This window comes from Limanda limanda, chromosome 7 (assembly GCF_963576545.1).
Source record: "Limanda limanda chromosome 7, fLimLim1.1, whole genome shotgun sequence".
Taxonomy (NCBI): Eukaryota; Metazoa; Chordata; class Actinopteri; order Pleuronectiformes; family Pleuronectidae; genus Limanda; species Limanda limanda.
This window is the reverse complement of record NC_083642.1, coordinates 14829264-14854757: the sequence shown is the minus strand read 5'-3', so window position 1 is coordinate 14854757 and position 25494 is coordinate 14829264. Positions and strand designations below refer to the sequence as shown.

General features: G+C 42.4%; 2 protein-coding genes across 3 annotated transcripts; one reads left to right on the top strand and one right to left on the bottom strand.

The window, feature by feature from the left end:
* Positions 1-10917: 10917 nt before the first annotated feature.
* On the bottom strand, positions 10918-16343 carry idh3g (isocitrate dehydrogenase (NAD(+)) 3 non-catalytic subunit gamma). Of its 2 annotated transcripts, XM_061074320.1 has the most exons (12): positions 16262-16343; positions 15971-16018; positions 14848-14945; positions 14640-14755; positions 14446-14506; positions 14168-14300; positions 13300-13433; positions 13087-13189; positions 12847-12993; positions 12652-12746; positions 12480-12540; positions 10918-11824 (listed from the first exon to the last, which is right to left on the bottom strand). In XM_061074320.1, the coding sequence occupies exons 1-12, from the start codon at positions 16340-16342 to the stop codon at positions 11723-11725; spliced, it is 1179 nt and encodes a 392-aa protein (XP_060930303.1). In that variant the 5' UTR covers position 16343; the 3' UTR covers positions 10918-11722. The 2 variants fall into 2 exon arrangements, with proteins under 2 accessions (XP_060930303.1, XP_060930304.1); XM_061074321.1 differs by lacking the exons at positions 15971-16018; positions 16262-16343 and adding an exon at positions 15674-15958.
* A 1044-nt stretch (positions 16344-17387) lies between these two features.
* On the top strand, positions 17388-23776 carry fam3a (FAM3 metabolism regulating signaling molecule A). Its single transcript, XM_061074237.1, has 10 exons — positions 17388-17622; positions 18254-18285; positions 18403-18510; positions 19886-19909; positions 20008-20134; positions 20484-20542; positions 20628-20678; positions 20792-20876; positions 21926-22052; positions 22523-23776. The coding sequence occupies exons 2-10, from the start codon at positions 18273-18275 to the stop codon at positions 22619-22621; spliced, it is 693 nt and encodes a 230-aa protein (XP_060930220.1). The 5' UTR covers positions 17388-17622; positions 18254-18272; the 3' UTR covers positions 22622-23776.
* The last annotated feature ends 1718 nt before the right edge of the window (positions 23777-25494 follow it).

Here is a 25494-nt window from a genome sequence, read left to right as displayed (position 1 = left end):
TTCCCCCACTCTGAGACCGAAGTCTGTCCATCATGTACTGTCACGTCACGATATGTTCCCGCATGTAATTTCATTTAGTAACTCTTGAAACACCATAAGTGATGTCTGGCCTATTCTAAGAGAGGGGTTCGTGCTGAGGGGATTGCTCCTAGTTATTCCACCGCTGTGATTTATAATGACACAAACCTACAAACCAGCTCCATGTGGCAGGCAGTGTAAATCTAAGGTTGGATGGAACGCTGCACTGGACTGAGAGAGACACCAGTGGAGGTAATATTTCATGAGGGAATGAGGCAATGTGACGTGCTTAATGGAAATAAGTAGCCACAGGTAATAACTCCAGGACTGTATTTACCCAACTGAGGGGTTTGTGTATATGTTTTCCTGCCATAATCAATCCATACGTGGTGATACGAGTGTGTGTGTTATCAGGAAACAGGTCATCACCCTGCAGGGACCCTCCGCTCTGCTTTGAAGCGTGCCTCAAATAATGTGGGAACAATTGAAGTGAGACCTCGGCGCACATCAGAGTGTTTCCTGAGTTTAAAGTTGCCGAGGAACGGCTCAAATCAGGCTGGTTCTCATTATTCAACCAGAGAGGGGGAAGAACAGGGTTAGGAGAGGGTGTCAGGGATGGAGGGATTCAAGGAGGATGGAAAGAGCCAAAGAGAATGATGGCAATCGCAGAACTGTTTTTGTTTTGTTTCGGCGCCTTAAGGAGTAAAATTGTTTGTTTGCGTAGTGGAAAACCTGACATGATAATAGGAGGCAGGAATTATAGGTGATATATAACGGGATGAGGGTGATAAAAGAAAGGAGGGCAGACAGATGCCAACAAACACAGACTGTGACGTACACAAACAAGCATGCATACATAGAACAGAGTGTTTAGGGAGATTATGCTCATCTCCTGTTACAGGCAATGAAACATTAAGTATGTCACTCTCCATAGTGTATTTGTGAGGTGTCAGGTTTTTTTTTCCTTTACATAACGCCCATCTCGCTTGGTGGCTTACTTGTGGGATTACGTGTGTGTGTGTGTTAGTGTGTGTGTGTGTGTGTGTGTGTGTGTGTGTGTGTGTGTGCACCTCTACCAGTTTCTGTTTGATGATGTGGAAATATGTCTTATGCTTGTGTAACATCATGATCAACTTTAGTGTGAAGGCGCCTGTGTGAAGTATAGGCTCCTATAATGTCCCTGTGGCCCTTTCCCCATGAGGCTCCTTGAGCAGCACGACCTGACAGTTCCCAACGAGAGGAGCCTGAACAGGCTGTGGAAACCCTGGCAACAGTTCGACCATTCATGCCATGAGAAGGTCGGGTTTTCTGCTCCTTTTCTAGTGGGACAGAGATGTTGCATTGATTCTGGAGTTTGGGATGCTAGAAGAAACGTGTCCTGCTGAGCCGGCGCAGCAGCCCAACTCATGCAGCGTATTGCATAAGGAGAGGGTTCTGGCAAACCAACATGGCAGTGGGAACGCTGTCTCCTCCTCCATCTGTTGCTGCTGAGTCTGGGCTCCTGCGTTGATGGTGACAGGGCTGCGACAGGGCTGTAATGACACTCATCGACTCGCCAACTGGGATGGATGACGAGTTTCAGAGACTCAGAGTCGCCTGGGGCAGTGACTGTCGTCCGTTTGAGGCGTGCCAGGCTACACCTTTTGCAAATAACTCCAGAATATATGATATAACTTATACATGTATGAGAATGGGGTGAGGCCCTCAGTACACAGTAACCCACCCGTGGGAGGCCCCTGCTCTTCCTAGCCTTTTGGCGGATGTCCTGAGTACAATAGGTCACGCAACGTAGAGAGTAACATAAACAACCCAGCCTGGCTCATAGGGTCATATGTTAGCCATCACGCAGGCAATGAGCCTGAGTAACTCCACATATATTAATACAAACCAAGCCATTGCAGATGTGGAAACATTTTCTCAAGATTCAAAACATCCTGGAGCAGAGAGCGATGTCCAAGTAAAACCAATGGTCTTGATTAACTTTTCATAAATGTGAAAAATCGCTAGTTATATTTAGGATGCATTCTTTTTGCGTTTGTTGCTCATTGGAACAGAAAAGGGATGAGGGCTATTTCTGTATTACATTGGCTGGAAAATAAACAAGTGGTGCAGGGAGTTGACAGGGAACGAAAGGCGTCAGAGCCTTGGTTTTTATGATTGTCCTGACTTGCTGCCATTTAGTGTCACTGCACAGTTTCCTGCCAGTATTTGGATCCCACCTTCCTGCTGGAGGAGCTCCCTCTTGGCTTTTTCCGCTGTGCTGTCTCCTCTTTACCAAAAAATCATAAAAACACCTTCGGGGGATGAGACACATAAACAGAAATAACCTGTCTGATGATTCTTTCCACAATTTATTAATCATTTAAAAGTTGATATTTTAGTGCTGACACACCAGACGAGTGTTGATGAAATGTCTGCTGGCTTGGAGTGAGCCGAAATGAGCCAGAGCACCACACTTTAAGTGTGATGCAGAATCCGCACAACTTATTCTTCTAAAGTTAGCGCGGAGATGAAATTTAGCAAAACAGATAAGTGTGCTTTGACTACACTCTGCAACATATAGATATCGCTTGTTGAAGTCACAGCATGAGGTCATAGGAAAATCAGGAAAATGAAACCATGTGTTGAACATATAGCTTATCTTCCCCCCGGGCTCTGCTGCTTTGTCTAAGATTAGGGAATAGGATGATAGGAAGCCATGGATAAGGCTGATGGAGGAGCTTTTTGAAGTGGGAAAAGGGAAGGGGCTGGGCAGGTATGTGCACTTGAAGGGCTGCTGAAAGAAACATCGGGTCAGCAGCAGCGAAAGAATGTGAGAGAAAAAGTGCCAAACCGTAACCCGCCGAGCCAATAACAACAGGGTTTTTCTTGAGGATATGACTGTCGAATATCATATATTTCAAAAGCCAGCCTGTTTATTGCTTCATAAAAGACATATAATGGCAAAATACTGCATGTCATCATTCCCTCTTGTGGCCTTTATTACATCTTCATTCCTTCAAGATTCTTCCAGGGGCTCCATAACCTTACATCAAAAGCAGCACGGAACTCTGAAATAAAAGCCGAAGTCGGATTCCATTGTAATATCGCTCCTGCAGAAGAGATGTATGTCCTCAGTGATGGAACCTAATAGCAGCGTTTTGGTTGAGGAAGTTAAAGTCGGAGACACAGGAAGTTTAGTGTGTCGACGCCTCTGGCTTCACCTACAGACTGGGTTAACTGGGCTTATTCGAACACGGAGAGATAAAAGGATGAGAAGAAGATGGAGGCTGGGTCATCTTTTCATATCTTCTGTGTCTCAGGTGGCTTTGCATCGCAGCCACGTCAGGTATGTCAGTGATTAGCCGGCCCCGAGGCCAGATGGCTTCTCGCTGCTGTAGATAAAACCTCATTGGGCCTCCTGTCTGCAGCTGATTCACCTGGATTGAATCAGACACAAATTCACCAGATGCATCTGTGCGACTGTGGAGCGCCAGCATGCTCACTTCTCCCATTATGTCCTCACACAACATGAGCCCAATCTGCCACAGGACCTCAGACACCCACTTGAGATTTTGTCAGACCAGTGACACGTCTCCCCTCCCAGGTTTCATTCAGAAACCGGTCAGCGTTTATGAAAAGCACCACAGACGAGGTTCGTGCCAAGCTCTTGCGGTGAATGGACAGATATAATCAAATCTGTGTTTTTTCAGTGGATTTGCAGAAATCTGTTTTCATCAAAACTCTTTCGAGATGCTTCACGGGACGAGGGCCAGGGGAGAGTGGTGCCGACATTCAAGACAAGGGAGGGGGATCAGGGTAGATACAAATCAGGAAATAGCACCAGATTTTATAAGACAGCTGAAACAACTGGAGGGGGGGCGGGATGACTCGAGCGAAATGTATTCTAACAGCTACTGTGAAGTAGCCTGGGTGCCAGACGAACTTAGCCCCGCCCACAACATTTTTTGGTCGGGAAGTTCGGTCTGGAGTCGCTCCGTTGGCGAGAAATTACCTCCAATCAAATTGTCAGGGCGGGCTTTATACGATGATGGACAGGTGATCAACAGTTACGTTACCAACTACGTCATCAAAGAGCGCTTGGGTTGACTTTGTTTTCCACAAACATGCCTGATCTGAGATGTGTAGATGCTGCCATTGAGTCTGTTTTAGGAGACATCGACAGCACATTAATTTTGAAAGAGGAACAGAGAAACGCGATCAAGGCATTTATAGATCGAAAAGATTTTTTTGCCGTCCTTCCTACGGGATTCGGAAAAAGTTTAATTTATGAGCTGGCCCCGATGGACGCTTATTTAACATACGCCACATACTACGTTGCTCTGATTGGTTGTAGGTCTATCCAATTGAGCTAAGAGGTTTTTTTTTTCCTGATGCGGTTGAAACACGCCCCATAATCACAGCCCAATGGAGCGGTCTCAGACTCATATTCTGACTAGAATCATGGGTATGACAACGTCAGGCTAACTGTGAAGTACAAGTTATGGACAGTGGGTGGAAAGCACTTGGATGTAGTCATTAAAAAAATATGTAAATGTCACATCTGTCATTAAGGGAATTCTTGTGAGATATATTCATTGTCTCGTCTGGCAACAGGTGGGAGTTGGTGTCGGGGGGGTGGGGACGCTGGCTCGCTGTGAGCTGACTGACTGGATGTGCAGGAGATTTATTAGATCAAACTACGCAATTGTCGCTGGGAAATATGCTTTGTTTTGGCAACCGAGGGAACACATTGTTTTTTGAACCGGTGACCACAGAGCTGGAGAGTGTGTGTTTGTGTGTGGGGGTGTGTGGGTGGGTGGGGGGGGGGGGGGTAGGGGGACTGCTGAGTTGTCAAAGTGCCAAGACGCTCCAATTTCAGGGGCCGCGGAGCTGGGATGACATCAGGGCCGTGTAATGCAGGTTGTCATGAGCGCAGCATGCTTGCCTTGATGTAACGCAAGCCTGGAAGTACCCACTAAACTCACTGCATGCATGGGCACAGACGGGTGGGGGGGTGGGGGGTTGGGGGGGACATTAAATAGCATTACAGATAGAGAAATCAAAAGGGAAACAGTATGAGAAAAAAAAAGAGACTGAAAAAAGGAGACAGGGGAAATACTGGCAGAGAGACGAAGACAGGTTTCAGCTGGAAAGTAAAGCATCAATACCTAATCAATCACTGTTTTTATGTCCCCTCCACCCCCCCACCACCCCCGCTCTCTCTCTCTCTGGCGTGCACGCGGCCAAAGTGCTGCAATGATCCGAGCCGTTTCCCTCCTGATGAGAGACAACATGTCAGCGTTCTCAGGAAACCCGGTGGAGCAGCTCAAGCTCCACTAATTCATCATAAACATAAAACCCAAACCGAAATAGCTCTCAGGCTCCCCTGGCTCTCCCTGTGCCGAAGGGGCTTTCAGTGGTCGGAAAAAAAAACTGTGGGAGGTATAGGAGGAAAGGTGAGCCAGACGGACAGGTTCCTATTTAGGCACAATGCAGTAAAGCACGCCATACACACGCTTAAACCCCCCCTCCGTGCAACATTTAACCTCCCTGGACCACTGACAGGCAAGAATACCGGGGATGGCTCGTGTAACACAGGTGGAATCAGTTTCTCTGCCTGGAGCTAGGAACATGGTGGCAGTAAACATATATACAGATGTGCACATAGGAGCATACATGTAATCAGAAACATTCCAGTAGCACATACATTTAGTACAAACAGTTATGGCTGAAGCTTATGGGGATAAAACCGAAAGCACTGTGATCTTTACAAGGCATCAACATACTAAAGTAAGCGTGTTTCTGTCACATAAGCAGATATGTTATGACTGTGAGCTCAGGGTGGGGAGCCCCTTGTATCTATGGAAGGATCAGAGCCCTATAAGGGGGGCCGGTCCAGTCAGAGAAACTGTTTAAATGCATGACCCAGGTTCAAGCACCATGTTGGCCTGAGCACACCCTCAGTGGAGATTTCCTTGTGCAAGTCAGTGCAACTGAAGTTGGAAGGGCTCAGCGCTCTGCAGGTGGACGATCCATCAGTCGGCAAACAGGAACGGTTGAGCAACCGAAACAGATTAGGGAATAATAAACATTTTCTGATGGGGATCACTTCACTTTTAGTGGAGCAATGATAAGCATCTCACGATCACACCCGGCGGAATCCCTCGGGTGTTAAAAACCCACTCGGGGAAATAAAATGTGTGTGCAGCTCCTTATAAAGAGGCAGACAGGACTCGGGTGGTTTACTGGCTCACGTCTTTTTGAAAGATACGGTGCTGATGAAGTGTTTCATCAGCAAACTGTGCCATGAACTCCCGGGTTATCAAACTATAGCAGCTGTATATACCTCATTCTGTTCTTCCTCCCACCCCCAACCGAGCCTCACCAGCCCATCCCAGCCTCAATCCGCCCGTTACCTTGGTGGTCCCCCTTTATCCTCCATCTAAGGGATGGAGGGCACTCATCCAAGATGAAATCATATTGACCCCTGATAAACCCCTGTCCTGTGATTGGTCTATAAAAAGGAATAAGCTCCAGGACTGTAGTTATTATCAAATCCACACGATGTAAAATCAGATAACGTTCAAGGAAGCATTTTGTAAGCGTTGAGACAATGAAAGGACACAATGCTGCTTTGTTTCAATGTAGTGTGATGCCCTGGAGGAAGCTCGCCACACCGACCACCTGAGTCTCCAGACAACAACTCTACAAGACTTATGGCAACCGGTGAGACAGTTGAGGGGAAGGACCTGTCAGTTATGAAAAACTTACCCTGGTTTCGTTCATGGTAGTGAGGACTGCATTCTGGTTTGAACTGGCATGATCGTGAAGCCTGGAGAAATTAAAAAAGAATTCTTTAATTGACCCCTGATATACCCCTGTCCTGTGATTGGTCTATAAAAAGGAAAAGAAAAAGCTGTTCACTTTCCAACAATAAATGTGATAATTTGTCAAGAATTTTCTTTTTCTAAGCTTTTTCGAAGATGTGCTTGAACTAGAACAAATTTCAAAGTACACTCAACGATGTGTGGCTGAATGACTAAATGTGGACCTTATTGAATCGGGAATTGAGGCCGGATGATGGACATATCATTGGCTCCTCTGTGTAAACTGTGGCCCCTTTATGGCCACCGAACATAGAAAAATCGTAGCTCCACCGCTGCCTCGAGCCACGTCCGTACTACTGAACTATTTCCGACACCCTTTTCTGCCAAGCCAACATCATCACCCACTTCTCCCAACTCGCCCGTTCACAATTCCCCTCTGATTCGGTCCGTCACTGCCGAGGAAGATACTGGAAATCTCGGAGAAAACAAAGTGGAGCAGACGTCCGAGAGCGAGAGCCAAAAACACACAGAGCCGGGCCAAACTGATGGAGAATTTCTGACTGATGATGTAGCTCACTGTAGCTTAGCTCTAGCTGTGGGCTGGAAAAAGGCCCCATTAACAGAGAGCAGAGCAGGCGGACTGAATGCAGATGTGCTTGGCAGAGGCCGATCAGAAGCACGTTGATTGATTATGATCACCTGCGCTGCATCGCTTTGCACAGCGGGCCCGAGGATCATGAGAGAGGGGAGCGCGTTCATATGTTGTGGAAACTACCTGTCAGCTCTCGGGTTACACTCAGAGAGAGTGTGTGTGAAAGAGCGACACAGAGACAGAGAAGGAGAGAGGGAGGACTGCTGGAAATGATCAGGAGCAGAATCATGGAGAAAAACAACGAGCTGTTTTTATATCAGCGTCATGTCTTGTGGTTGGACTCGGACGTTTCAGCATTAAATTTAGAAAGACTTTAAAAAATTGTTTAAAGAGGTGTTTCCAAGACACGAGAGTGAGGAATGGAGGAGGGAGAAGACACAGGTGGGTATAGAAGAAAAAAAAGACAGAGAATTTCCATTACTCAGACAGATCGGTCAAGTGTGGTCATGTGTTTAATGGACAAACATGTTTTCAGAAGGTTCAGATTTAAGGTTTGGACTCTGTCTGTGTCAGCTTCGACCCCAGGAATCAAGATTTGTAATATTTTGTTTGTGACGCTCACAGTATGAAGTAGAGTGCAGGAACTCAGCAGAGCACATACTGAACCTCCGCCAAGACCCAACAGTCGCCTTAAATTCAATCAAGCTGCACCACATTTCACACACTCGTAGAAATCAGTCCCTGAAATGTGCCAGATGATTTTCATCAAGATCCATGAATTATTTATTATGAATTATTCCCCGTGGAAACAGTGGAAATGATGAAACTCGCTCTGTCTCGCAATGTTAAAGAAAGTGATTAAATGATTTCTGGATCCCCACCTCTGATCCGGATCTGCACCAAAATTGAATGTGTTCTTTCCTGACCCATAGAACCTACTCTGTGGAAATCCGTCCTGTTGTTTTTGTTTAATCTTGCAAATACATAAAGATTAACAAACCAACCAACAATCAAACAGAGAAGGGTTCAAACGTAAACTCTTTGGTGGAGGTAATAAAGGACATTTTCAAAAGCAGAATCTCTATTCAGGCACTCCAGATAATGAAAGTTACTGACAAGTAGGTGTTGAATTTTCCAAACGTAATCCATGTAAGCAACAGAATCCATATTGTACTTTCACATGCATGTATTTGTTTGTTTGTGGTCAGGATTACTCAGAAATCTCACAACCAATTTGAATGAAGTTTTGTGACAGGGTGGGACGTGACCCAAGAGACGACCCATTACTTTTTGGTTTGGATGCAGATCCGGGGGGAATCCAAGAATTTCTTTTAATTTCTTTAACAAAGCAAAATGAGGCCTATTTTTAAACACTTTTGTTTATTTCTCAGAGAAGTATTAATAGGATTAATAGATCCAGATGAAAACAATTAGACATGTCGAGGGGACTCATTCCTGTCAAGGAGTGCAATTTTGTGCAAATATAAATAAATATCTGGATCTTGTGAATTTAAATATGGTTTGATAGGGGACTCTTGGCCCTTGGTGGAGCAGTCTACTAAGTGCAATTCAGCACTTGTATTTGAAGTGGCCGTACAAATCTCAGATACATATATCTGAAACCACATGAATGGCAAATGAAAGCAAAAGAATCTGGTGAGAAAACATTTTTATTGTAATTTGGGTGAGCCCATCGTTTGTACACTGATCTAACGCAGCAGGTTGTGACCCTTCAAAATAATGAGCACAGAAAATGGTGGTCCATTAGGGTCAAGTAGCTGCTGATTTGTTGCGACGTCTCCCTCTCTCCACAAGCATCTATCCATCTGCCTGATGGCAGAGCTCCAGCAGAGGCTTAATGGGGGGGGAAGAGGCAAGTCGAGAGGCGATGAGGGTCACGGGGGGGAAGGAGCATGCGGCTCAATCTACAATGGTGTGAGGTAAGATGAGGTAAACAGTCCAAGTGGAATGAGCTGATGAGAAAAAGCTGCACTGAAGGACGAATCTCTTACAGAAAGGGCAACAAAATGGACTGATACTAAATTAAAGCGAGCTGAAGACCTTTTACAAGCCAGCTCCGTCTCTGTAGAGTGAGTAACTGACATGAATGGAGAGGGAGTACAGAGATCCACGCCAAATGGCAGCAGCCAAGGTACACACATCGTAATTCCCTGCACATTTCACACACTGCACACCGAGTGTGTGTGATTAGTGATTTCCTGGGGACAACGTCATCTAAAAACGGATGAAATGGGGGAAGAAAATGGCGATCAATTGTGTTCAAGAATGATTTCTCTGCTCGAACAGAGAAGACCAGCCTGTAACTTTCCCACACAACTGGACACATGCTAAATTGGCCAGTGCCACTACAATGAGATGTGCCCCTGTGACTGCCGACCCCGCTGGGATTATTTATACAACGTCTGTGAACAGGAGGTCACCGCTGAATGATGTGCCATTATAACATCTAACTGCTGCCCCCCCTCCTGCGTCTGCTGGCTCGGAGGACCACTTTTTCCTCAATTGGACTGTGTGGTCTAGAAAATAACAAACACTATTGCAGGTGACACTGTAATAAATGGGTTGGTTTTATGCTACATTAGGATGATTTAAACAAAGAGCGAAGCTGGACTCGTTCACTATGACGTAGAAACATGTGGCCAAGAGGTTATTTATAGAAATCACATTAAAACAATAATTTTCTTAATATTCTGAATCATTTGGAAAAGAATATGCATTCCTCTGATATTCTAGCAACCCTAATTTCCCTGCTGCTTATTTCTGAGTGCAGTGAAAACATGCACACATGGTAGTCCAGAGTGGTTACATTATTCTCCATTTAGTGGTCGGACTGAGCACACATGCCTGCAGCTGTGCACTTTGTGCTCCAAGTTGGTTAGTAGCAGTTTCAGGAAGAGGTGTTGCCCTCTAGTGATGAAATGTGAAAACAGCAAGCTGTCCTCCAGTGTTGTGAGACACTGATGGAGCGTGAAATTGTAAAACAAACACAAGGATCAGAGAGGTTTTTCTTATTCTCAGCAAAATAATCTTTATCCCGAGCAGGAGGCCCTAGTGGAGTTTTTCTTTGAAGCACACACAAAGACTGTAGATTTATTTCAAAGGATCTTGGCAGTAAGAAGCTGATGTTTTATGCTGGACTAATACACTCAGTTACACTAAATTAAAACTAATGCAACATAATACAATAGTGCTATAATAAATCCTATTTTCATAAAGGTTATAAAGTACAGTTAAGTTTTAATGGATCATTTTGGAGAATACAGTTAACACTATTAATCTGTGTGGTATTATAGTTTTTGTTTTCATTATTGAGTTCACTTAAAACACAGGCCAGTTAAATCAACACTTCTGAAAATGTAAACCTTCAAGAACCCATAATTTACTCTCGTTTTAGAAAAGCACCTATTAAACCGACAGCTTAGTTTCTTTATTTGAGAAAAATCTCAATTCCAAACTTCTGTCCAAAAGGAATCGATGTAAGATAGATAACTTCTTTATTGATCATATTTACGTTATACAGTATATAATTCCAAACCTCTAGATGATACATGAGAAAGACAATCTTTTCATATCACACAGTAAGAGCTGTTGCCTGGTTACAGTTATACCCGATATGATCCACACTGAAAAAAACCATGAAGCATAAAATCTCAGCTTTGACAGAAGTCGCTTGATGTAACTCTCCTCCTCTGACGCTACAATGTGAATTAAAGAAGCCACAACACCAGCACAAGTACAGCTACATGATGAGAACCTACAGACAGTACAGTGCAGTACAGTATATAAGACTTGATTTGACTAAATTACAGAAATGAAGTTCAGGTGTTCAGCGAACATTGCGCTTTTTTCAAACGGCTGAAACTTTGTCTTGAGTTTAAAATAAATAATGATCCACATTGACGGTTATTCCAAAGAGAATCGTCTCAAGTTATTTGAGACGATCCTGATTTTCAACTCTATGAATCTATTGACCTCGGGAAATATAATCCATCCAGCATCTAATAGGAGAAATAATGAAATTCTATAGTGAAGGTTATTGTTATGTGTGGAACCTGCAGGTGATGACAAAAGGCTGTTTGTACAGTAAAGTGGTCAGTTAGCAGCGTGAAGAGGGGAGAGGGGGAAACCATTGTGAGGTCAGAGATAAGCTATGGAAATAGACAATCATGGATATCCTTCTCTTGTACTGTACACCTGTCCCTCATGTCCACACCTGTTCAAGCTCACACCTCTGAAGTGAGTGCGAGTGTGTGTGTGACTATGTGGAATCCTCGCTGGTGGTCTAGCGCTCAGATGTGAGCTGCCCTTTACTCTGGATGCCCCTCATGACAGACTGGACCACGTCTGAAGTGGTGCCCTGACCCCCGATATCAGCCGTGTGCAACTGCAGGAAAAATAAAAAAGTATTGAAGTATTTTAACACATTACCAGATGCCATTTAAATGCAACAGTGGAACCATCAAGAACCATGATTAATTTTCTGAGGAATCAAAGAAAATGTTGAAAAACTATAATTCACATTAGTGAAGAAAGTTTTTTAAAAAATCCTTGATTTGCCTCTGATCTGGATCCAGACCCAAAATAAATGCATCTTTTCCTGACCCATATCCCATCTTTCCACCAAATGTCATGTTAATTTCTCCAGTAGTGTTTACGTAATCCTGCCAACCAACAGACAAACAAACAAATAAACATAGGCAGATGAAAACATAACCTCCTTGGCGCAAATAAAATGAAATACATATCACTTCTCTGCAGCAACAAGTCTGTTGCTATGGATGATAAGCAGATCAGGTTTGAAATAAGCTCCAGGGCTGTAATTATTATCCAATCCACACGATGTAAAATCAGATAACGTTCAAGGAAGCATTTCGTAAAACAATGAAAGGACACAATGCTGCTTTGTGTATATGTAGTGTGATGCCCTGTAGGAAGCTCGCCAGACCGGCCACCTGAGCCTCTAGACAACAACTCTACAAGATTTATGGCAGCCGGTGAGACAGTTGAGGGGAAGGACCTGTCAGTTATGAAAAACTTACCCTGGTTTCGTTCATGGTAGTGAGGACTGCATTCCGGATTGAACTAGCATGGTCGTGAAGCCTGGAGACATTAGAAAGAATTCTTTACATTGCCGGAAGAGCGCACACAAAACATTACAACGCAGATGAAACCGCAGGATTGTTTGTGTATCTTGTGTGTGGAAAGGCTCACTTAAGGTGGTCCAGCATCATGCAGCTGGCTAGCAGCATGGCAGTGGGGTTTGCAATGTTCTTGTTTGCAATGCTCTTCCCGGTATTCCTTGTGGCCTGAGAGATAAAGGTAAAATAAGACAAAGAAAGAGATGGAACTTTGAGTTGCACTTTATCAAAGAGATGATATTAGGGCCAGGAGCTGCTCAACACTCACCGTTTCAAACACGGCATAGTCACGGCCATAATTGGCTCCAGGCACCAGGCCGGGCCCTCCCACCAGGCCTGCGCACACATTGCTCACGACGTTCCCGTACAGATTGGGCATCACCATCACGTCAAATTGCTCGGGCTTGGAAACCAGCTGCAAAAACAAACACAGTGGCGGGTAAATGATTTTGATTCAGCAGCACTGACAAACACTCCCTGGCTTTGTCAAAATGTTATCGACCATGACCTGCATGGTGGTGTTGTCCACAATCATGCTGTCAAATGTGATGTCTGGGTAACCAGAGGCCACTTCTCTGCAGCACTGCAGGAACAAGCCATCACCGAGCTTCCTATTTGGAGGAGAGAGGCAGAAAACTGTAAGTGTCCAGCATGAAGAAACTCACAACATGAGAGAGGCTAAACAGCTCCGCTAGGATCAACTTGCCACAGAGTCACTCACATGATGTTGGCCTTATGTACGGCGGTGACCCTACGGCGGCCCTTCTCTCTGGCCAGCCTGAAGGCATACTCTGCGATCCTGAGGGAATTGTTCCTGGTGATGATCTTGAGACACTCCACGACTCCGGAGACGCTCTGAAAGACAACGGAGAGGAGAATAACATATAAATGACAGCTAAAGCTTCAGTATTACGACAGATGAAACTACAATAGACCAGAGTTAGTAAAACAAAGATGTAAAAGCCATATACAATATAACTAAATACTAAACACTTTAGCAAGGGAATTTGGCTGGATTCATTTAGTTAAACTGTGATTTTTTTCATTTTAATGATCCAATATCGATTCGATAAATGGGTACATCTGTGATAATTGTTATCTGTTGTCACTTGTTTTGAGTGGTTCAGTTGGGGGCAACATGTTGTATAAAATGTCCTTTTGGAATTTGTGTTATTATAATATATATAATATATACAAAAGTGTTATTTTAGGTTGATAACTGACAGAGATAATAACTGGCGATATGAGTGAATATCAACAGTCATAACAGATACACCACAGCTTCCATGACTCCTGTGGCTCTGGTTGTTGTGACTAAGCTGACTTCGGTTATCTCCTAACAATCTATAAATCACAACTACAAGAGGGATAGCCTGAAAAAAAGCCTCTGTTTGTGTTTGTCTCGGAGATATTATCACTGGATATGAGTTTTGCGGAGCCATTGAAGTCGAGTAATTACTGTGTCGGTTCTAATTTAATCGGCGTGTCCCTGGTGAGGAGCTAACACTAGCTAACAGTGAGGACTTTAATGGAGAGAAGTGCCAACATGTGTTTTTTAGCAAGCGGCAGAACTGATTGCTTTGTCTGACCTCATGCTCAAGACTGCTATATTCTCCCTCCGTGTTCTCCCTGATGATCATGATGTCAATGTTCTTGTGGCGGGTCTGGACTCCGGGGAGGGACTGGCAGTGCATCACATTGGCATACAAGTCCAAACTTGTGCTGTTGATGGACATGGAACAAGACAGCAAGGAGAAAGGGGGGGGGAAACATAGGTCAACTGACAGAACCAAACTCTGGAAGAAAAATGACCCACGTCACAAAAGAGCCTTTATAAAGAGATCTGTATTTTTATAAATGATCTTACCGAAGGAGATTATTCCTGGATTTGACAGATGGCGGCATGGTATGTTTGGTTTCTATGTTTCCTTTTAGAAGAGTTAGAAAGGTCACAGTTAATATAGACAATGTGCCTCTCACAGCCGTACTTGGCTTTTCATGTTTCCATGCTCTGCCTAAAACATAAGCAATTGTTCAATTGTGAAAAATTGGACTTCTTACCTTTGAGGGCAACTCCATTACGGCGGATGGCAGTAATGGCGTTATTGATATCCTCCTCAGTCTCCACGTCAGAGTTGACATGGACCACCTCAAAGTCCACTGGCACACAGCTGAACCTACAGCAGGATTTCAAAAAAATATGATGAGATAATCCTCGGCCGTCTGGAGTCAACACGTGTGAAGAAGGTTTTGTTTAAGTCTAACCTACCTGAAAACCTCTCTGACATGATTGAGCAGCTCAGGACCAATTCCGTCTCCGGGTATGAGGGTCACAGTGTGTCTGCCTCCGTACTTTGCAGGAGGCGGCTTTGACATTTGAATTACAGGTGTTATTAACTGCATTATTAACTTAAAGAACAGCAGATACATAATGATGAATGAGTCCCAGATTGAGATCCCATGCAAGCCAAAGTGAAATGGTATTTTAGAGTACTGTGCAAAGGGTGTGAGGCACTTTCGATGTTTGGATTTTTATACATTATTGAATTGAATAGAATCAAGCAGACGTCTGATCAATGACTCCAGATTTATTCTGCAGCATGACAGTGCGACAAGGAACTATCTTCAGCAACTTTAAGATTAAGAAATCCTACAACAGGTGGTTTGATCCCTGCAGAGGTCAAATCTGGGATTACATGAAATACTAGAAGACACGGAGAAAAAACTCAATTCACAGAAGAACTGAGGCAAATTCTCTAAGATAAATGGAACAACAACAAAGTGTGCACGAGTCGACTGTACCTGGAATTTGTGCTACTTCAAAAAGGCCAAGGGTGGCCCCACACAATAAATTATTTGATTTAAGCTGGTTTCTTTTCTGAATTCCTAACTTGGGCGGAGGGTTGAGTGCCTCAAACACTCTGCACAGAACTGTTCATCAATGCTTAAACTAATCCCTCTAGCAGATGTGTTAGTATTACCCAGCCCTGGTATTATTGAGGCAGAACATGTGGTTTCTTGTACAGTATGAGGAGTGATGTGGTTCATTAGATTACGGAGTGACCTAGGTAAGCACATCAGAGTTAGCTACTTACAATGTTATCTCCCTGTAGTTGGAGACGGACAGCAGGAAAAGCAGAAGGACAAGTCAGTTTGACAGCAGCGTAGACAAACATGTCAACACCAAAGAGCAGCAAATGCAGAGGAATCACGCCCACTTTCCCCCAAAGAGGGTGAAAAAACCCCAGATACACAACAGCCCCACTTTATAAAACACAGATATGTAAGTACCCAGCCACAGTGATTTATATACAGCCTCATTAGTTTTGTTAAATCCCATCTACTCATCCTGAGGGGCCTGAAACCCCCAGAGAGACATCTGATCCACTCACTGGGAGCATGGTGCGATTCCTGCGACTGGTCAGAGTGGGTCCAAACACCTGAATGACAAATGGAAGCGAGAAGGATTCAAGATAATTAGTGACTAACTTTATATACAAAGGTTAAGTCAGATTTAAAGTCTGTGTAACTGAAGGGAAGGTTAGAGGTCTGCCAGCTCAATGCCACTGTTTATAACCCCCCACCCCTGTGACCTTGTGTTTAGGGACAATTAACGACTTCAAATCGGAGCCACACAACAACACACATGTCCGACATGACATAAACAACACATGCCCTCTTACTTTGACCGTATTTCCGAGGCGACCGCCCCAGAAAGGAGACATCATTCGGGACACTGACAGCACTGCACCGTGAGACGCCATCTTGGTTCTGCAGCAGCAGTAGTCGCGCCCGCCGGCAGGAAGTACTTTCCTCTCGCGATAGGTTTTTTTATTCATTTATGACTTGAGACGATCTTGACCACAGGAAGATAAAAAGTTTAGATTTAACGCAAATTTGTTTAAAGATTTAAAAAAATAAATATTAGCAGTGATTAATGCTGCGTTCACGTCATGGCGTTTATTTTGAGCAGGCGGTAGAAGAGAAAGAGACACGCAAGACTCTAATCTGTATTTCTGGCGATATCAAGAATTTCTCTGAGTGATTATATTCAATACTGAGATAAGAGCACTACGTTGATGACGTATGGGGTGACGTTCAAAGCCTCGCGAGTTGCAATTTTTAAATAGAAATTAATAAAATGTGCACATTTTGGGTGTGAAATGTTATCCCTTGTAACACAAGCACAGTCACATCACAACCCTCTGCCCAATTTGTTTCCATTTCCCCTTTCGACCCCGCCATTGTATCATAAAGGCAGACACCATATTAATGAGTTCATAATTTATGTATTGGCATCACAATATTAATAAATTAAGCTGGTGCTGGTTAAATGTTGCCAATAATACAGCTGGAATTAATGTGGCAAAATCTTCGTTTTTTATTTGCAATCTTTAATATAGTTGTTTTTAAGTATTCATAGTGTTGTATACAATAACATGTATACTTGTTTGTATAGCACCTATCTAAACAAGGTGACAAAGTGCTTCAATATACAAATATATTTCTTTAATATACATATGTTGTTCAAGATCTTGAAAAAAATAAACCTGGTTATGTAATTGCTATATTTTCATTAATGGATGACACATATTGCATTTATTACGGAAAAATAATTTTTTGCTTCACTGTGCTTGTGTTACTAGGGATAACATTTGACACGTAAAATATGGACATTTTATTCATTTTTTATTTAAAAATTACAACTCGCCCGGCTTTGACACACAACTGGCCGACAGTTCGTGAACGCGGCACCATTAGAAATGTTGGTCACGTGACCGTGTTCGCGCAGCCTCGGTTTCCGCAGACCGGAGTTCTGCTGCAGTTTTACCGGAAGACAAATGGGAAAAACGCGAACATCCACCGTGACACCTGCGTTCCCGTCTCACTGATCGCGTTCAAAGTTTATTTGTCTCATCAGAGGCTCGATGAGGAAACAGCGGAGGAAATAAACCGAGACTGTGGCGTCCATTACATCCCCGCTGAGGTGACGGAGAACAGACGCTACCAGGCGGAAGTGGAGGAGGAGTGGAGCCCGCAGCAGGTAAGAGACCTGTCGTCTCTCCGGCTCGCTGCACGTCGGTAGCTCGTCTGTTGCAATGAGGCGTTTCTCTGTTGTGGGAACTAGTTTCTGTTCGTGTCCCTTCACGCCTCAGCTCCTCAGAGCCATCTGGTACTGTAGAGAAACTGAAACTCTCAGGCGAACGTGTACATTTTAGACTAAACTTGTACTGTACTGCTATTGCGCAAGACTTGTGGTTCTACTAAAGGTAAGTGTCCTAGATTATTTTTATTGAAAAGTTATCGTTAACAGCAGTTTTCTAAAGTAATACCCGCTTGTTTCCTTTTTACTCAACTTTATTTCCATCTATAAGCTAACAGTGACAAAGTATGGAATAACATACATGCAGATGAGTCAATGACAAAAAACAAAATATAGCAAAGGATAATGTAGAGTAATAACGAGATCAGTATTTTACATGTTGGATGAACTTTGTAAAGTTACCCAAATACCTTCTATTCATATTGGTTAAAACATCTGTCATTGTAAATGGACTTTTTGACTCTTTATTAGGTTTCTAAAATTGTACATTTTTCAAACATGGCTGCCATTTACACCACCCTTATCTTGATACTTTAAGTTTCGTTCTCATTTTTGTCTCTTCTCCACCCAGGTCTATGAGACGGTGAATCATGAGATTAACAGGTGGGTTATTTCCTTATTATCACATTCCAGTGGGATTTAGTCGTCTGGTTTCAATCCCATGTGTGGTTGGACCTTGTGGTGGGACCTGAACTGGCACGTCCTGTTTTTCTCTGACAGGCCCCCTGAGAGTTGTGGCTGTGCTGCTGCTGGTAGGTCTCACATGGCTGCTGGCAAACACATTCTTCGGAGAGGATAGTGGCTCATCTGTGCGACATTTCTTCAGTGGTAAGAGAAAGGATGAGAATGAAAGAGGATATTTAAATAGAAGAGAGGTGATCAATTGATTAGTTGATTGACAGGACATTTTTTTGAGCTATTTATCAAGATTGGCAACATTCTGTGGTTGTAACAGTTGCATGTGTGGATTTAGGGGGATGGATATTGAATATCTATGGGTTTTATAATGTTGATCACGCAAAACAAGCACTTGGATGATGGATCCATGGGTTCTGGGAAACAGGGATTTGAGACACATGTGTTACACTACCAGATGAAGTCAACTGTTTTCAGTAAAAACCCAAAGGTCAAATTTGGAGTGTTGGTCTGAGATACCTTTTTTTGACAGCGTCTGTGTAGAAATAATATAAAACACCATTCTGAAATTATACATTATCACTGTGGCTGATAATGTATAATTTGCGGCAGTGGCTGAGGGGTAGAGTGGTCGTCCTCCAACCTGAAGGTCGATGGTTCGATCCCCAGTCTGATCCATCTGCATGCTGAAGTGTCCTTGGGCAAGATGCTGAACCCTGAATTCCCCCCCATAGAATAACAAAGTGCTGTGATTAGATGCACTGTATGAATGTGTGTGTGAATGTAAAACTGTACTGTAAATAGGGTTGCAAAATTCCAGGAATATTCAAAGTTGGAAACTTTCCATGGGAATATACGGGAATTAACGGGAATAAACTGGAAATGTTGTGGGTAATTTATACTAACTGTATTTACCTTGTCATATACAGACATAAATATAAGCATTTTGTTGTGTCATAGGCTGATTTGAGCCCTGAGGAAACTTTGGGCACTTGACTATATGCTTGTGCATCTTTGTGTCATTCTTAACATAGGTCTTTGCACAGTATTTTCAAATGTACACAGCCTTTCCTTCTACATTGGATGGGGTGAAATGTCTCCACACATGAGAGAGTGCACGTGGCATAGTTCTGAAGAATAAGATGAGAAAAAAGTTTTTAAAAAAACACTAATGCAATGCCAGAGATATAAATAGTTAGCCAAACAATTGGAATAGTCTGTGAAAATATTTTACAATTGATGGATAAATTAATGGAAATGGCTAGATGAACAGATGAACAGTCCTCAATAAGCATGCTAATATATTTTCCAGAGTAATATCATCGAAATGTACCTGACTAGTCCTAATTTGCATAGTTGTTTTTTTTTCAAAATTCCCGAGCTTAATATTCCCGTGGAAAGTTTCCGGAAATTTACCGGAAACTTTCCGCCCCTTTGCAACCCTAACTGTAAAGCGCTTTGAGTGGTCATCAAGACTAGAAAAGTGCTATATAAATACAAAACCATTACCATTACCACTTTGAATCTAAAGCTGGTATTTATAATGTTTTTCATTTCTTTTTTCCAGGTGCAAGTGAGGAGCCAACTCCAGGTAAATAGTAGGAACAGTATGACATGACTCTCCAGTAAAAAAAACATTTTGATAATGTTGCATTTATATCTTCCTTACAAATGTTTTGCATGTTTCAGCCGAAGCCCATCCTCGCAGGTATAAATGTGGACTTTCATCTCCCTGTCCCTCAAAACATTTGGCTTTCCGCCTGGTGTCCGGTGCTGCCAACGTCATCGGTCCCAAAATCTGCCTGGAGGACAAGATGTAAGATTGAACGCTTTCCTCCTTCTCTCCATTCGTCTGTGTTTGTCCTCCCCCTGCTGTCTCCTTTGTTTGTGTGTTTGGTTTTGTTTTCATTCTCTGTTCCTTTTTTCCTCTGTGCTGTCATAACCAGGCTTCCAGATCTGTCTGGGGAGCTGAATGCAAGTATTCTTTCAGTCTGTCTGTCCGTCACCTCTTTGGTTTTGTCTGTAGTCTTTTAATATCGCTTGTCTCTTCTTAAGTGCCAGGTAGCTAGCTGACATGCGTAGATTCATGTGTATGGGTAACACAAGAGTTCTCCTAACGTGCTTTCGGTTAGCGCTTCAACCTCTCCTGTCTTTATGTCACCCAGGTTAGTGAGCAGTGTGAAGAACAACGTTGGCAGAGGACTGAACATAGCTTTGGTGAATGGTAAGAGGGACAGCCTTGACTCTTTGCTCTAAATATTTGATGCTCCTGTTCATTTTGTCTGCTGACTGATGATTCTTTGTTTCAGGGGTAACAGGAGATCTCTTGGATACAAAAAGCTTTGATATGTGGGCAGGAGGTAATTCAATCCATGCACATGCACAGTACACATGGTTTCACATATTTTATTTGGTACGTATGTCTCAACTGTAACCACCCATAAGTCACAGCTGCTTCGATGTTCATTCTCAGATGTTTCTGACCTGCTGAAGTTCCTCCGACCGCTCCACGAGGGAACACTCGTGTTTGTGGCTTCTTTCGATGATGCTGCCACAAAGTAAGAATCCTTTTCCTCTCACGCCTGGGACACCTGGTCGGCTTTGCATGTGGGTGACAAGTACTCTCTGAACTGCTGCAGCTCGCGTTACTGTGTTCATACCACCTGCATGTTGACTGAGGCTCTGCTATTGTCAGTTGCAGACATTGAGTTTGCTTTCGATATTGGCCGTCAGCATTAATAATCATCCACTGTTGATAAGCCGTCCGAAGAGAGGGCAATTGTAGCCAGACACCAGTCACTTGTTCGTTTTGTTTACCCACGTTGAGAGGAAGATATGGTGAAATGTAGTTATGTCAACATTAGCTTAATGCTCTGACTTCATAGTAAACATGTGACCTCCACTTAGCTTCTTGAATAAGATGCAATGGCTAAATTGGTGAAACCAACAATATTTATCTGGTTTTGTGACATATTTGAATATAGCTTATAAACTGAAATCAGAGAATGGTTTTATTTAATGTTGCTGGTGGGACATCAAAATTACTTTCAACAGTTTTCCCTGTCTGTGTTATATATACCACATTAAGATGCCAAATCTCAGGATGACACAGCGCTCTACAGAGGCGTAAACCGCATGTGGCAACCTGATAATATGGGCCACACACACGTTGCACTGGCACTTTGTCCCAAGTGCTGGAAGCGCCTCAAAACAAATTCCACCGCCAAATTGTTAGTCGTAGATATTTCAAGCAATTACATCTCTCCTAAAACGATTATGTAGCTTGGCTAGAAAGAAATCGCTTTTTAATAGCAGAGCAGCAGCAGAGCTTGTGTCCGGCCAGATTAATAAACCAACAGCTGTTCCCTGCCATTAACCCTTGTTGCAGTCAGGAATTATAACGTGACAGTGTGGTTGACAGCGTGCTGTTGTGCTGTCAGAATGTTTCAATGTTACATTTAATGACATCTGGTGAATGAGCATAACCCTAACCTGACGTAGAAGTATTACAAAGACTAGATTAATTTCAACGTAAACTGTAACGGAAGCATTTATGTTTGACCTTTGAGCCTAAACTAATCATTAACCTGCCACCGGTCCCTGGCAGGATGAACGACGAGACGAGGCGACTCTTTGAGGAGCTCGGGAGCACGGCTGTGAAGGATCTGGCCTTCAGAGACAGCTGGGTGTTCGTAGGTGCCAAGGGCATCGAGAACAAGAGTCCTTTTGAGCAGGTTTGTTGCAATTACTACCAGAAAAGTTTCTCAACTCACTATATAATCAATCCATTTACAATGGCGTCATGATACAAAATTAATGAAATGCAGTAGAATAATTAAATGTATGCCAGGGTCAGAAGAGATATTCGTAATTGTTGTAGTTTTGTTTAATACTGTGGATATCAGTACTACATTTGACAACACATGATGAAGGGTTACGCTTCCATTATCAGAGACAATGTTATTGGTAGTAGTGTAGTGATGTTCATCATTTAAAGTTACAGGAAATTGTGATTATAGAGTATACACTGGAAAACAGTGTTGCCAATTTGTCCCTTTTTTTATTTTTAAACTATGTCAGGTTGAGCATAGTCGAAAGGCATTTGATTATTACTGTGCACATTATTATTATGAGCAGCTTCTATCCAGTTAGAACCTGGTTTTGTTTAAATTGCTTCGGTTTGTCTTGTGTTTGTTTCCATAAGCGCATGAAGAACAGTAAGAGCAACAACAAGTACGAAGGTTGGCCTGAGTCTCTGGAGATGGACGGCTGCATTCCTCTTCGACCCCCTCTGGAAGTATAACTGCGCCATGTCTTCCATCACACTCACTTCCCGAGCACCTGCAGCATGGGATCCAGATGACTGTTAGAAAGCTAAGGAGCTGCTGAACAACTGAAAAACCCTGAGACTTTGTGCCACGTAACCCTTTTTTGAATTTTTCTTCCAATGGCAGAAAGGAATGCTGACTGAAAAGTTTGTCTCCGGACTTGATATATTTATAATAACTGGAACCTGTGGTGGAAGATTTGTGCATTGGAAGGTTTTGTGAGCCACTTTCGAGTTGGTAAAGAAACTTGAGAGGCCATATGTTTCAAGACCAAAAAGTAACGGCGTCTAGTGAATGAATACAGCTGGAGTAGGTATTCCAAAGTCATTGTAGAAAAATGGACACGTCTCCTCTCTTCAAGTCTGCCTGCGAGGTGTCAACATTGTGAGCTTGAGTGACAGGATCATGAGGTGTCGTAATCGTTGGCGGTAAAAGACGCCGAACCAGTTTTTTCACCAATGCAAATGGAAACCTAATCCACATCAGCACCAGACAAATATCTGAGGTCCACTAGTAGTTTTTAAAAGTTTTACTACGGTCCATGTCTGTGTGATGATTTTATATTTAAATCTGTTGAAATATGTTTTCTCGTGATATATACAAGGCCATGATATCGTTATGCATAGTGGTAGATGTTATTGCTTGCCACGTTTACAGGTTCTTTAAACAGCAATTATTCATTTAACTACAATTAAATCTCTCTATTTCAAGACTTTCATTAAAGACACAGCCGACTGATCGAGTGGATTCATCCTAACACTGCCCATGGTTTTAATGTTGTCATAGGCCTGCAGGCATTTTCCAACAGAGTGCTTTGTTTAAGAGGTTCAGCCTAAATGTGTGTCTGTAGATGCTTTTTCAATTTCAATTTCATTTTCATTTCAATTTTAAAGATTTTGAATGTATCCACCTGGCGTCTTGCAAGCCGAACGTGAAGGAAATGTTCAACGCGTAGAAATAGTAAAGATTATTTATGTATGTTTAGAAGTTCATTTCAGCTGCCTTTTTCCTGGATTACGTCATATTACCTCTGAGTGTCATTGTTCTTTTTTTAACAAAGCATCCAGGTCTGTGTTTATATTGTGACAATGTGGCTGAATAATAATAATAAATTAAAAAATGCCCATGAATTGTGTGTGTGTCGTGAGTCAGCTGCGGTACTTGAAGAAATCCACTAGAGGGCGACACAAGTCCGAGTGTCAGCGGGGTTACTCGGTTCGTTCCGCCCGGGGCATGTTCTCCACCCAGCACATGTCAGGCTGTGGATCAACGCTGCGGACCAACATGTGGAGGAGTCCGGGTGGATCAGTGAAGTCAGAGGCAGCTCAGAACCGTGTGGATCACGATGAACCGCTGACCTGTGGCGGTGTCACGATAAAACAAAGAACTATTCCGTGCTTCCATTGACACGTGGTGCGGGGCCTTCACGTGTCGTTTGAAAAATGCGTCATTGCGAGTTGCGTGTTAGCCCAACGACCCTAATTATCCTCAAGGACCATGGCTTTTTAGATTTTTCAAAGGGAAAAGCAGTTATAGGAATAAGAATAGGGTTTAAAATAAGATGCACAATGTTTATTTCACATTTGGGAATTTTAGTATCATGTAAAAAACGAGAACCATATTATAAATACATCTACAGACCTAATTTTTCAAACGATAAAAATATTAGTGTAAAGAATGTTGGAATAAAATGTGATCTACCTTTACTGAAAATTGATTGGAAAAGTTTACTGAATTTATTTATAGATTATTGTCATAAATATTCATAAAAATACTCACGATTCCACATACTCACACCCTGAGTAGTAGGAAAAGTAAAAATGATATGTACCTCAGTGTTTCTACTATATGCTAATTTATACTTCTGCTACTCAACATCTTATTGCCAGTTGCTTTTTAATATGTCTCTCTTTGAATACAAAAATTGGTTAAGATGAATAACATCCTGTAATTTACTCGATTAAACTATAATAATACTGATTTATTTGTATGGTGGTTTAAAAAAAACGTAATAATGTGATTCAAATACAGGAATACGTACACACAAACTATACAGAATATAAAAACTGTAATATTAATTGATGGTAATGAGAAAAGATGGGGGCTAAGACGACTGCCCTTGGGTACTCCTGTGCAGTAACTCAAAATGCAGCCTATTGCATGAACTGTTCAGAGTTCCTGTGGTTCCTGACCTGAGAAAAGATGGCATCTCTATGTTTGGGTCCAGGTGTTTGTTACCACTTGAGCTAATAAGCTGTTGCATTGTATAAAAACAAGTTAATTATTTCATCTCACTGTACCCATGTTTCCTTTTGTTCTTTTACTCACACATGTTTGCAGACATCTTTAAACTGTATCGTTCTATCATATGATAACATATTTTTGTGGGCAAAGAGAACAAATTGTAAAAAAAAATATTTGTATTAAACAAAATTTATAAAATTTATATATATTTTTATAATTAAATTAAATTAAATTAAATTAATCCTGCGCGGTCGACTTCTGCGCAAGAGGTGCAAATTTGATCATGTCAAAGCCCTCAAAAAGCCAATTCATTTACAATTTCATGAGGGTCTTACTGTCTGCCATTGCCTGTCAGTGCTCGGGCCCTAATAAGCCCAAGTATATACAATCAAGCATACTCCCATACACATATCCTCATCTTTTATCATATTTTATCTTGACGTATCTTGTTATAACTTATCTTATCTTGTCTGGTCGTATCTTATCTTATTGTATCTTTCATATCTTATTGTATCTTTCATATTTTGTCATATCCTATCATATCTTTTTGTACATCTCATATTTTTTAGTGTCTTATCTTATCTTTTATATTTTGTCGTATCTT

Excerpts from the sequence above, each read along its gene's own strand:
- idh3g (XM_061074320.1), bottom strand. The coding sequence starts at position 16,342 with ATGGCGTCTCACGGTGCAGTGCTGTCAGTGTCCCGAATGATGTCTCCT. Across the intron at positions 14,756-14,847 it reads CATGTCAGAGAGGTTTTCAG|GTTCAGCTGTGTGCCAGTGG; the intron begins GTAGGTTAGACT and ends ATCCTGCTGTAG. Across the intron at positions 14,301-14,445 it reads TCCAGGAATAATCTCCTTCG|CACAAGTTTGGACTTGTATG; the intron begins GTAAGATCATTT and ends GTCCATCAACAG.
- fam3a (XM_061074237.1), top strand. Across the intron at positions 20,135-20,483 it reads ATCTGCCTGGAGGACAAGAT|GTTAGTGAGCAGTGTGAAGA; the intron begins GTAAGATTGAAC and ends TATGTCACCCAG. Across the intron at positions 20,679-20,791 it reads CTTTGATATGTGGGCAGGAG|ATGTTTCTGACCTGCTGAAG; the intron begins GTAATTCAATCC and ends GTTCATTCTCAG.